Source organism: Typopeltis vanoorti, chromosome 4, assembly GCF_054136105.1.
Source record: "Typopeltis vanoorti isolate ZY-2024b chromosome 4, IOZ_Tvanoo_1.0, whole genome shotgun sequence".
Lineage (NCBI taxonomy): Eukaryota > Metazoa > Arthropoda > Arachnida > Uropygi > Thelyphonidae > Typopeltis > Typopeltis vanoorti.
In genome coordinates this window covers 4,484,729-4,497,185 of record NC_143552.1, presented here as the reverse complement: position 1 = coordinate 4,497,185, position 12,457 = coordinate 4,484,729, and the positions used below count along the sequence as shown (strand labels likewise).

Genomic DNA, 12,457 nt, shown 5'->3' with positions numbered 1-12,457 from the left:
AGATTTCTAAATAACCAGCTGTCATTTTTTAATTCATTCAAACAAATGTTGGATACAAGAAAAGATATCACGAGCATCAGTCATTGTTACAGATTATGACATATTTTGTCTCGTAGTCTAATTCGTCTACACATATATCTGCTACGTAAGCTGTCCAGAGATCATTTAATATCAGGGCTTGTATTTTATTCATCTAATTAACCTCTTTAAATTTGCATACATAAGTATTAAATTCTACGTATAGTATTTTAGTGATTTGCCAATTGGCTTGATAGATTTTGTTGGTGATGTGAAAGACCAATCCATATTTATGCACTCTTTTTTTCTTTTTTTTTCTCAACATCTCTGACATGGATTTCTCCAGAACGTCTGTCCAACGTAACAGCCATGACAATTGTAATAGATTTTGTAAACTCCTGGGCTTTACATAAGTTGATGTGGCTGTTTAGGCAATCTTAACATTGTGAATCTCTTTTGTAGAAGTCTAAAGGCAACTTTTAAGTTGTTGTGTTCTTGTAGGACTTTGGCTATTTTAATAAATTATCATACTTTTTTACATGTTTTTTTGCTGGTAATTTCTTAATTATCATGTCTACCTATCTTATTTTGCAAAATTTTAGGAAGAAAAAAGGCATATCTCTTATGAAATGAACATAACAGATGCTTCGTGCAGAGGAGAGAGCAGAAAAATGGATTGTGTGATCCATTGCAAGAAGCAGAAAGAAACAACATAGAACAAAAACAGTCTATATAAGAAATTCAAAAACTAATTCTGACTCCATCTAACATAAAAACACTTCCCTTATAGTGAACTTTACAGTAAGTTATAAGAATGTCATTTCACTATAGTGTATAATTTATACTATTTAGTAATAAAAACTAATAGAATTCACAAACAGAACAATGGGGGAGGGTGCAAGTGCAGGCACATTCGTATCTAAAGTTGGACCACTTTACACTGTTTTTTCATACCATGAATTTAGGAATGCTGGTTTAGCATACAGCTTAGAACATAGGAGCAGGATTACAACCTGACAAAAAAAAAAAAAAAAAAAGTTATGTTCAAGTCCCATGGAGTGTCATGAGAAATTACCATGCTAAATGGAGTTTCAGTTATGATTTGCTAAAAATACCAGTGATGATTTCATTTTTCCAAAAAAAAAAAAAAAAAAAAATTACATAGTTTCTTGTAATGTGAAGTTATGAAAGCCCAGCTCTGGGATTTCATAACTGACTGTGCTTTGAGTAAGTACAGTTGTTTCATTCCACTTTAAATTGTTTTTCAGAAAACCTTATTACTCCTGAACAGTTTGCTGAAGTCCTCTGTGATGATTTAGACCTACCACCTTTATCATTTGTTCCAACCATTGCACAGTCAATTAGACAACAAATTGAAGCATTTCCTACTGATAATCTGTTAGAAGAGCAGGATGACCAGAGGGTTATTTTAAAGGTAAGATTGACAGAGAGAGGGGAAAGAAGTGCTATTTTTGAATAACTGCTTGATGTCATTGATTGTAGATTACATGAGAAATGAATTAAGGGGGGAGAAAAAGCAAATTATTAAATCCTTACTGTTTCTTTCAATAGCTTTTTTTTTATTTTGTTTATGACCTTTAGTACTTCACTGATATATTGCAATTTCTCTTTTTCATTTTGATTTTTATAATGTTGACAACCTTTAACAAACAATTTTCTACTATTATTTGTTTTGGTATTTGTGAGATTTATGAACAGTTATTTCTTTACTTGTTAATATTTGTGTAATGATTTTGCACATTGCCTAAAATCTAAAGAAATTGTTCTTTAAATCATTAGCACATTTGTCTGAAATATGACAAATCAGTATAGGTGAAAAATAGAAACATTCATATCTAAAGTTGAACCAAATATTTTACACATTCTCAGTGGTTGGACCACTTTCCCAAATATTTTACACATTCCCAGTGGTTGGAAAACAAAAATGTGGTTTTTGATTCTGTGCTCACTTGAATGGGATACAGTTTTCTCAAATGCCTAATTTTTTATTCTCTTTCGAATATTTGAAATGATGTATGATTAAGATTATTATTACACACACACACATCCCACAGAATCTGAAGACTCATTGTGTGTGGCTCACACTTATTAAAATAACCTATCACACTTTGCTACTGGAAGAGCATTCAAGACTTCTCTGGCAACCCATTCGAACCATTGCTAACTACACTATTACACAACCTCCAGTGGTGATCCCCCTCTTCTGTTCTTTCCAGTCATATACCAAATACTTTCTTTAACATATACTCTATCTGAAATCATTTTAGTTACTTATATGTTCTATTATATCTTTTATTTTATTTTATCATGTCTCGTTTTTTTCTCCCTCAACTAAATTTTGTAACACATGGATTTTGTCCATTCTCATAGGGAGCACTCCTCAGACAAGGTCATCCTTTTGGTCATTTGCCTTTGAATCCTCTATCGTCATAGGGAATACTCCACTGGCCATTGCCATTTTTTGACTCTAAACTTCACAGCCACTTCCACATCACAAAAGAATCTAGCTAGGCAAATCTTTGTACAGTTGTCCAAATGCAGTTGTAAAGATTCCTATAAAGAAGGATAATAATCTCCTTATAATCACTCTTGTCAGTGATCCTTTAAGTTATTTTGCACTTTGATATGTGATCTCTGAACTTCAACTCATTCTCCATCATTACCAAAATTCCCCTCATCAATACCTTGTAGTGCAGTCACATCAATGTAATGAAATGCAACATACACACACACACACAGCGTGTGTGTGTGTGTGTGTATGTATTTTGTTTTCAATTCAAAATTAATGTATTAATTGGTTGGTTTCTGCATTCGGCAACTGTTATGAACAAGTGTGATCACATATTTTCTAAAACTCAAAATTTGAATTGCATTGTTATGACATTGTATTTAGTGCCATGCCACAATAAAACTTCTATTTTGTTTTGTTTGTAACACGGTATAGTATCTGTGAGGACGGAAGCATTTTTTGATATGTATAGTAATTTCCATCTGTCTCTAATTACACTGATTACTCTGTCACTAAATAGTGCATAGCCTCTGATTGGCTCTATACTGTATTTAGTGATACAATAAAAACTACTTTGTTTTGCTTACATCCTTGCAGTATGGTGTCTGGGAAGGAGGGAGATTTTCATATATAGGGACAATTTTATTCTACTCTTCAGAAACAATAGATGTAGTGAGTAAAAAATCTGTTTATACCTGTGAATAGAAATGAATTCCATGTTTCACATGAAAAGTGAATCCTGTATTTTACAAGAAAGGGACTGCATCTAGAGATCTCCATCAAAATATTTGCATATCAGGATTTATTACTATATGAAAAAAGTGTTCACCAATCATAACAATCATTACCCCTTAATTAGGTGCATCTTTTTTTTTTTTGTTACATAATTAGTCACATGGGATCAGAAATCACTCCTTACTCCGCAATTGTTTGCACCGACAGCCAGCACACAACTGATTTTTTCCAGCACACAACTCAGCTACTGAAAATTGCAACAAAAATCCATCATTGATTCTGTCAGAAATCGAACTTGAATGACAGCTTAGGTCAAATAGACCTCATGTGACTAATTAAAGGTTAATGAATATGAAAAAAAATTCTTCTCACAAAACAAAAAAATGAAATAAATAAATTGAACGGTATTGATATGAACACAGATGGATAAGAAAATAACTATTTATTAACTTAAAAGCTAATATTTCGCTGGTATTATATTCGGCATCATCAGAGCACACTCACAAAGTTCGTTACAAATGCAAGACAACCACAATCCGGTGTAACAGTGGGGCTAGTATAAGTAATTGCAGCATGCAACACAAGACTAAAGTCCTAATAGGGCACCATCTAGGTTAAAAAAAAAAAAAAGTACAACGTTTTGAAATAGTAGTCCAAATAATAGTCTTAGAAAGTTTGAAAAAAATAATATAAATATAATAAATATTAATGGGATGCTTAAGGGTCAAAGCTGTATATAACTGAGAGGAGACCTCCACATAGCCTTTAAAGGAATGCGGAGAACTGACCAGGGCTTCTGACCTAATGTCCAATCCTCACCTTCTCGTGGTGCACCCTGTAAGGTATCTACCTGTATACTGAACGAACGAGGATGGGCTGGCAATTTGAGATTTAGCCGACCAAATTGTATCCCTATTGGTTAAACCAAAATACAAAATGATGGTACAACATGACAAAATCTCATGCCGGAGGTTGTTGAATAAGCTTAGAAATGGAGGAAAGAATGCTGTAAAAGGAGTTAGTGATGATAAAGGTTACATGAAAACAGGAGAAAAAGATATCCTTGAAGTATGGAGTAATTACTTCGAAAAATTGCTAAATGAAACAAGCATTGATAGCACAGTGGTAAAAAACACTCAACACGCATACAGTCAGGAATACATATCCATACGTGAAGAAGAAAAAGCTATCAAAGGCTTGAAATGTGGAAAGGCAGCAGGAGTAGATGATATTCGTTCAGAAATGCTGAAGTATGGTGGTATAAAAGTCTTACAGTGGCTGCACTACATAGTTCAGAAAGCCTGGACAGAGGGACGAATTCCCGATGATTGGAGTAGAGCTCTCATAGTACCCATTCGTTATCTATATGGATCACATTATGAAGGAAAGTGGTGTTAAACATGATATCAAAATTGGAAATGTTAATGTCAGCTCTTTGCTTTATCCGGACGATGTTATACTTCTAAATAAATCTTCTACAAGTCTGCAAGATTCTCTGACTAAACTGAATAACTGTTGTAATAGATATGGTATGAAGGTCAGCATTAAAAAGACAAAGACAATGAAAATAGGTAGAATTGTTGAAAATGTCAATTGTATTATGAATGGGGAACCATTCATAATACAAAAATTGAAATGTTTTACATGTGAAACATGTAAAACATTTCAGCTACTTAGGCACGATTTTTTCTGAAGATGGTAAATTAAATATGGAAATAGACAACAGAATCACCAGAGCTGGTATGGTAGGAAGTCAATTGAATAAATTCATATGGAATAAGAGAGAAATTAGTCGAAACACTAAATTAGCTGTATACAAGACAGTGTTCAAACCAGTTTTAACTTATGAATCTGAGAGCTGGGTCAGAAGTAAAACACTTGAACAAAGACTAGAGACTGCAGATATGAGAGTCCTGTGAAAGATTAGAAGCATGAACAGATGGCATCAATGGCAATATCATATTAAAAAGAGGATATTAGAAAAGAACTTGACATTGTCGGCATCCAGGAATGCATTAGCAGAGTTAATCTCAGGTCGTATAGTTACTTAAACAGAATGGGCGAGGAAAGATTAGCAAAACAAGTGTTCTCTGCCAGGTTAGCAGGAAAATGACCCAGAGGAAGACCAAGATATAGGTGGATTGATACTGTGCAATGTTCCTTAGACGATAGAAATATAAGATCTGATAATGATATTATTAGAGTCTTGACAAGTAACAGACTGATTTGGAGGAAAATTGTAGATAGGAAGTTAGTAATGATGTAAATTTTTCATGTAGTACTATCATGTCCTGTACACCCCTTGAGGGTACATGTCAGAAATTTGATGATGATGATGATATTAATTTGGTCTTAGGATGACTGTCTGCCAAATCTTTGGTAGATTTATACAGCCATACTTGTTAAGGTTTGGAGTATGTTTTAAGGCTTCTGTTGATTCCAGGAACAACCTCTCTGACTTGTAGAAACCTCTGTGCATTACTTTTGTTTTTTTTCTAATTTATCCTGTTTGCTGGGGATCCAAAGCATGGTCTGTCAGACCCGACTTGCCATAGCGAAAGTGTTGGATATATTTTTTGTGTTCACTGAGGCAGATGTCTACAGTTCTTCCTGTCTGTCGGGTCTGGCAGACCATGCTTTGGATACCTCAGCACACAGGATCAATTGGGAAAAAACAAAAGTAATGCACAGAAGTTTCTACAAGTCAGAGAGGTTGTTCCTGGAATCAACAGAAGCCTTAAAACATACTCCAAACCTTAACAAGTATGGCTGTATAAATCTACGAAAGATTTGGAAGACAGTCATCCTGAGACCAAATTAATATTTATATTATTTTTTTCAAACTTTCTAAGACTATTATTTGGACTACTGTTTCAAAACGTTGTACTTTTTTTTTTTTTTTACCTAGATGGCTCCCTATTAGGACTTTAGTCTTGTGTTGCACGCTGCAATTACGTATACTAGCCCCACTGTTACACCGGATTGTGGTTGTCTTGCATTTGTAACAAACTTCATGTTGTGTGCTCTGATGATGCTGGATATAATACCAGTGAAATATTAGCTTTTAAGTTAATAAATAGTTATTTTCTTATCCATCTGTGTTCATATCAATACCGTTAAATCTATTACATGTCTGATGAACACATAAGCCTATCCACGCGTTGAAATAAATAAAATTTAGAAATAAATACACATAACAAGCACACATTGTACAGGATTATTTGCCCACATGACTCATTCCACATATAGATGATTCATCTAATCAACATTTAGTTCAATGGATATGACCATATAGTCATTAAGCTACCAATGTACCCAAGCACTGTTTTTTTTTTGTTGGTTATTTCTTTATACTTTCCACAGAAATAACTTTCTCTCTTGTAGACTTTACCTGTTCTGCCATATAAACTAAGAGTTTATATGGCAGAACACTGGAATGATGCCATTTGTTTTAAGTCCGTGAAATTGATGAGACTATAGGCATTTCAAAGGAATGTGTGAGAAATATTTTGCATGAAGAATTGCAAATGAAAAGCTTTGTGCAAGATGGCTGCCGTGCTTGCTCACAGCAGATCAAAAATGCACTCGCATGAAATTCTCTGAACAGTGCTTGGAGCATTTTAACAAGAATAAAACTGATTTTGTGTGTCGATTTATTACTATGGAGGAGACTTGGATCACCATTACAACCATAATCCAAACACTAGTCAAAACAGGGGACAGAAGCCATTTGTTCAGTGCCAAAGAAGACAAAGTCAGTTTCATCAGCAGGAAAGGTCATGGCATCGGTGTTTTGGGATGCTAAAGGCATTTTGTTTATTAATTATCTTGAAAAGGTAAAAATACAGTAACTGGGGAATATTATTCTGATCTTTTAACCAGATTAGACGAAAAAATTCTTGAGAAAAGACCCAGTTTGCAGAAGAAAGAAATAATTTTTCATCAGGACAATGCACCTGCCCACAAAGATGTTTTGGCAGTGGGAAAATTAAGGGATCTGCACTACGAATTGTTGGAACATCCACCCTACTTCCCATATTTGGCTTCCTCTGACTTCTGTCTCTTCCCAAAACTACCTCGCTGGGCAACATTTTTCTTCGAATCAAGTGGTGATTGCAGCTGTAGAGGGGTATTTGCAGATCCTACTGAGAACAACTACATGGCCGTCCCTGTAGATAATGGTGCTGGAGCATCGCTGGAATAAATGTATTAGTCTTAAGATTATGTTGAAAAATAAAAATAATTTTGAAATTATAAATTGATTTTTTCATTGTTAGACCAAGAACTTTTCAGACCACCCTTCTTTGTGTGTGTGTGTGTGTGTGTGTGTGTGTGTACTAATGGTTTTTTTTCCTAAAGGGAGTAGATGCGACTACATATCTTAACTAACTTTTGAAGATTAATGGACAGCTAGCCTCCACCCTTAGCCACTCACAGAATAGCTGGTCCAACACTATTAGTGATTTTAAATGGCACCTGGTGAGAAAAGTACAGCAGACAACTGCTGTCATCTCATGGTCCCGAACACTATACATATTATTGTTTGAAATAGTGCGAGGTCTGTGGTTGATTTTCTTATGGGATGAAAAACCTGAGTTTTGAAGAGAAAAAAACCTGCTTGTCAGTGCCAGAAATCTCAGGAACCAGTTTAAGAAAGGCTTAGAAAAAGTTCCCCATGTGTGTGTGTGTGTGTGTGTGTGTGTGTGTGGAGAGAAAAAGAGTGGAAAATGTCTGTATTTTACAAAATCTAGCAGTCTGTGATACAACTGAAAAAAGCAGCAACAGGTGAACGACAACATTTGTTGAGTATTTAGTGTTGACTAGAAACCTTTTCATAACATTTTTATCTAGAATCACAGTGGATGATTCCACAAGCAGTACATTAATTAGCTTATGGAAATATTATATCAATAATGAGCTGAGAAGCTAATGTGAGTAACTGGCATAGCCAAATACAAGTTGCAATAACACCCCAGAAACACTTGATTATTATGGAGGAATAATATTAAATTGGGATCTCCTCTACATTTCAAATGAGAAGATATATTCAGATCTTAAAGATAAAGCAGTGACATGTAGAAGGTGCATATTCATATAGAGATGAGCCCTCATACCCGAAAGGAACTTCACCTTACTTTTGATACATCTGAACCTACACCATGCATTTAGGCAGGATATCTCAACTTTCCCATTAGGTCCTTCATCCCTAATCCACTAAGGTGCTTTACATGTCAAAAATATGAGCATGTCCTAACACACTGGGCTCATCTGTGCCCATTGTGTTAGTAAAGTGCAAGAAAATAAATCTTGCACTACAAAGAAACCTAAATGTGGCAACTGTGAGAGAGAGACCATCCTGTTCTGTCCTGAGCTTTGCCACATTGGAAGGATAAAAAAAGATACAAACTGAACAGGAACAAAATCCCATATAAGGATGCAAAGAGGAAACTAGTCACAACAGCAAATGTTCTGAATTTCTCTTATTCTGAGAAGGTGGCAATACAGAAAATATCAATAGCAACATAAACTAGTATCTCTCCTACCATCTGATAATTTTAGCATACCTGTGCTTTATGATTTTGAGTGCTTCTCTTTGGAGCACGTTAATCACCCAAGCTGTTAAGGTTTGACTCCTGGCGCAACTTCTAAAATGTTTCCGCTAAATAAGAACCATCATCATCATCATCATCATCATCATACGTATCAAGGATTTAGGCCTAACATGGCCTGTTCCGGCTTTAGAAGTATAAGAACCCACCTGTCAAAAACATGTTTTTGATATTTTTTGAATAACAAACTGATTTTCAAAAAAATGTAAGAACTTACTAAATAAAAAAAAACAGAAATAGAAACAGACATACAGAAATTAAAAACAACAACATAAGAACACGATTAGTTCATAAGACCCAAAGATGATATATTAGATGATGTATTTAGCATTTTTTCAGAGGAAGAGATTGACACTGACTGCCCATACTTCCCAAATCCACTGACAAACTCAGATGAAGGTAAGCCTTGAATCTCTCAGAAATCAGATGTCTACAAAAACCAAAAGAAGAAAATTTTTACAGTGGAACTGCAATGGATTGTGTCAAAATATCAATGATATCAAGATCTTTATACAGAAACATAGAAATAGGGCAATATTGAAGATGGAGCTGCTCGTGAGTAGTTTCTAACCTTGTGAGCAATCATACCTCTTTTCATCACATCCAGCTTAACACTATTTTATTATTATTATTTTTTTTATAATGCTCCCACGCATGGAAAGCAGGACCTTTAGGAAATAAATGTTGTGTGTTTGTGTGCAGAAACCATTAAACCTTTAGCTATATGCTTTCTTATTATTATATGTTCAATTTATTTACCACTAGGTTTGAAATTAATTCAGACTGACCTTGGTAATCTTACGTTATAACTGCTCATTTCAATATTTTTATGGATTACTTTAGAGTTTGCACTGATTTAAGAGTGTACTCTTGATGACAACCTGTTTTTTCTTAATAATGGTAGGTCTTATAGTCTGCTCCCCTGACATCTTCCATTGTTTATATGGAATGTCAAGAGAACATCTGTAGAAGGTGATCACTTATGTCCTTATATCCTTAGAGTGGAAAGCATAAGGATATACTGAACTCCATCATAGATGTCCAGATGAGAAATTGTCCAGGCTGACTTTAGTACTTCATCAAAATTTAATCCAGAAACAGTCAACCAAACAAAATCTACTGTCAAAAAAACAGTCCAAGTAATGAGAACTGCTGTTACACAAACATCGTCATATTGTCTGTTTCTGCTGTGTCCAAAACTATAATGGAACCCTAAGTAACACATAGCAAAAAATGATTAAGCTGAGCATGGGGTATATTTCAGAGAAATCCTGTCACACCATATCTCATAGCTTTAAAACATGCTCAAACCAGATCACTTAACATCAGATGTCAGATTGAAAAACAATCTCAGATCCAATTTACATATTACGTCATCTATTGATCAATGTAAAAACAGGCCTTAGACTTGTTTTTGACCAAAAAAAGAAGCTTATATTTCTTGCACATATTTCTCACTTAAAAGAAAGAAAGAAAGTGCTTAAGAGACAAAGCTGCATAACTGAGAGGAGACCTCCACATAGCTATTATAGGAATGCGGAGAACCAATCAGGGCTTCTGAACTAATGTCCAATCCTCACTTTCTCATGGTGCACCTTGTTAGGTATCTACCTGGATACTGAACGAACAAGGTTGGGCTGGCAATCTGGGATTTAGCTGACAAAATTGTATTCTTATTAGCTTAAACCACAAATAAAATGATGGTTCAGCATGATAGAATTTCATGCTGACTGAGGCATCGCCCAGTTAAACAAAACCCCCATTGTTTTTGCCAGGGAACCAGGGCGAACAGCGAAAAGTCAGCTACTGGAACAAATACTGAAACACAACCCCCAACTCAGTACTATCAACATACGAAGCAATGGCAAAGACATGGAGCTAGCTGAGGAATTGGGCAAGTATCAGATCGACATAATAGGGATGACTGAAACAGAAAAAAGACAAAAACTAGTGAGATCTTTCTGAGCAATAAATGCAAAATATTATATTCAGGCAATAACAATCAGGGAAAGGATGGAGTAGATATAGTATTGAACACTAAATGTGAGTCTAATCTTGAATGGTAGGCAATATCAAGTGGAGTGATGTGAGACTTATTTCTGCCTGTGGTCCTAGAAAAGATTCTAATGAGATAGAAATGGCAGAAATTTTTTGAGGCTTTAGAGAAAGCAACTGACACAATCAAAAAGGAAAAGTTGGTCCTTGTTGGGGATCTAAATAGCAGAGTAGGAAATGATTGTCAGACATAAAAAAATATTTTGAGAAAATTTGGAGAAAAGAGCAAAGCTAATGATAATGGCAAATACCTGTTGTATTTCTGCTCAGGACTGGTTATTACTAACATAATGTTCCAACATAAAAATGTGCACAAATTCACATGAAAAGAAATGGCAAGGAATAAGAAAAGTCTCATTGACTATGTTATTGTTCATAGTTATGTTTTCTGACTGGTGCAGGACACCAGAGTGTTCACTTCCAATTTGAAATTGGAAGTGAACACCATTTAGTCTTGAGCAGGATAAAATTGAATTCCATATTGAAAAGAAGAACATGTAAGAAAGTTTTAAAGCAAATAAAAATTGAACATCTCTCAAATGTGAACTGTAGACTAAAATACACAAACATTATAGAAGAAAAATTGAAAGAGTTTGAGAACAGGAATCAAACCTTGGAGACTCATTGGCAAATCCTGAAGAAAACATTGATTGATGCAGCCAGAGGCATGTGGTGAGGTTGTCTGCAAGGATAGAAAATCAGAACTCCATGGTGGACATAGGAAGTTAAAGAAGCGGTGAAGGAAAAGAAAAAAGCATATCAGAAGTTTCTGGCAAATAAGTCAGCTTGTGCTCTTAGAGAATACAGAGACAAATGTAAGAAAGCTAAACACTGTATGAAACTAGCTAAACAAAAGTCATGGGAAGAGTTATTATTAACATTTGACCTCCATGGAGTCAGACTCATCGTAGGAGCTACACACTATTACATACAATGCTCATTCAATTGTGCCTTAAACTGATTCAATGTGTGTCTACACACACACACACACAACACTCAGGCAATGCATTCCACTCACTAACCCCCTCCATGCAAAGAACCTACTCCTCATTCTGCTCACACCCTCTTTATACAGTTTCCAGCGATGACCTCTTGTCCTAGCCCCTTCTCCTGTTCTATGAAAATCTCCATGTCAGTGCAATAACCCCTGACTAGCGTATATGTCTCAATCATATCCCCCCCCCCCATTCACGAGGCTCTGCAACTTGCATTCTCTCAATCTATCCTCGTACTCCACATTCCAAAGACCACTGAGCACCTTTGTGAATCTTTTCTAGATCATTTCCAGCATATCCTGGTCACCATGAAAACCATGTGACCAAATCTGTGCACAATAATCCATATGAGGCCTGATCAAGGCCTTATAACAATGGTATCATAACCTCTCTGTTTCTGCATGTCAGGGTCCTCAGCATCATTGCCATTATCCAGTGTGACGTCTTCACAACTTGTGCATTGTGTCCCCTGAATTTCAGGTCCTTGTCCACCATTACTCGTAGATCTCTCATTT

At 35.4% G+C, this 12,457-nt stretch overlaps 1 protein-coding gene across 1 annotated transcript in view; it reads left to right on the top strand.

The window, feature by feature from the left end:
• Positions 1–12,457, top strand: part of Snr1 (SWI/SNF related, matrix associated, actin dependent regulator of chromatin, subfamily b, member 1) — a 286,904-nt gene that overhangs the window by 217,418 nt on the left and 57,029 nt on the right. Inside the window, exon 6 of the mRNA XM_090391621.1 lies at positions 1,287–1,453. Coding sequence (XP_090247747.1) covers positions 1,287–1,453 — 167 coding nt within the window. The remainder of the gene's footprint in view (positions 1–1,286; positions 1,454–12,457) is intronic.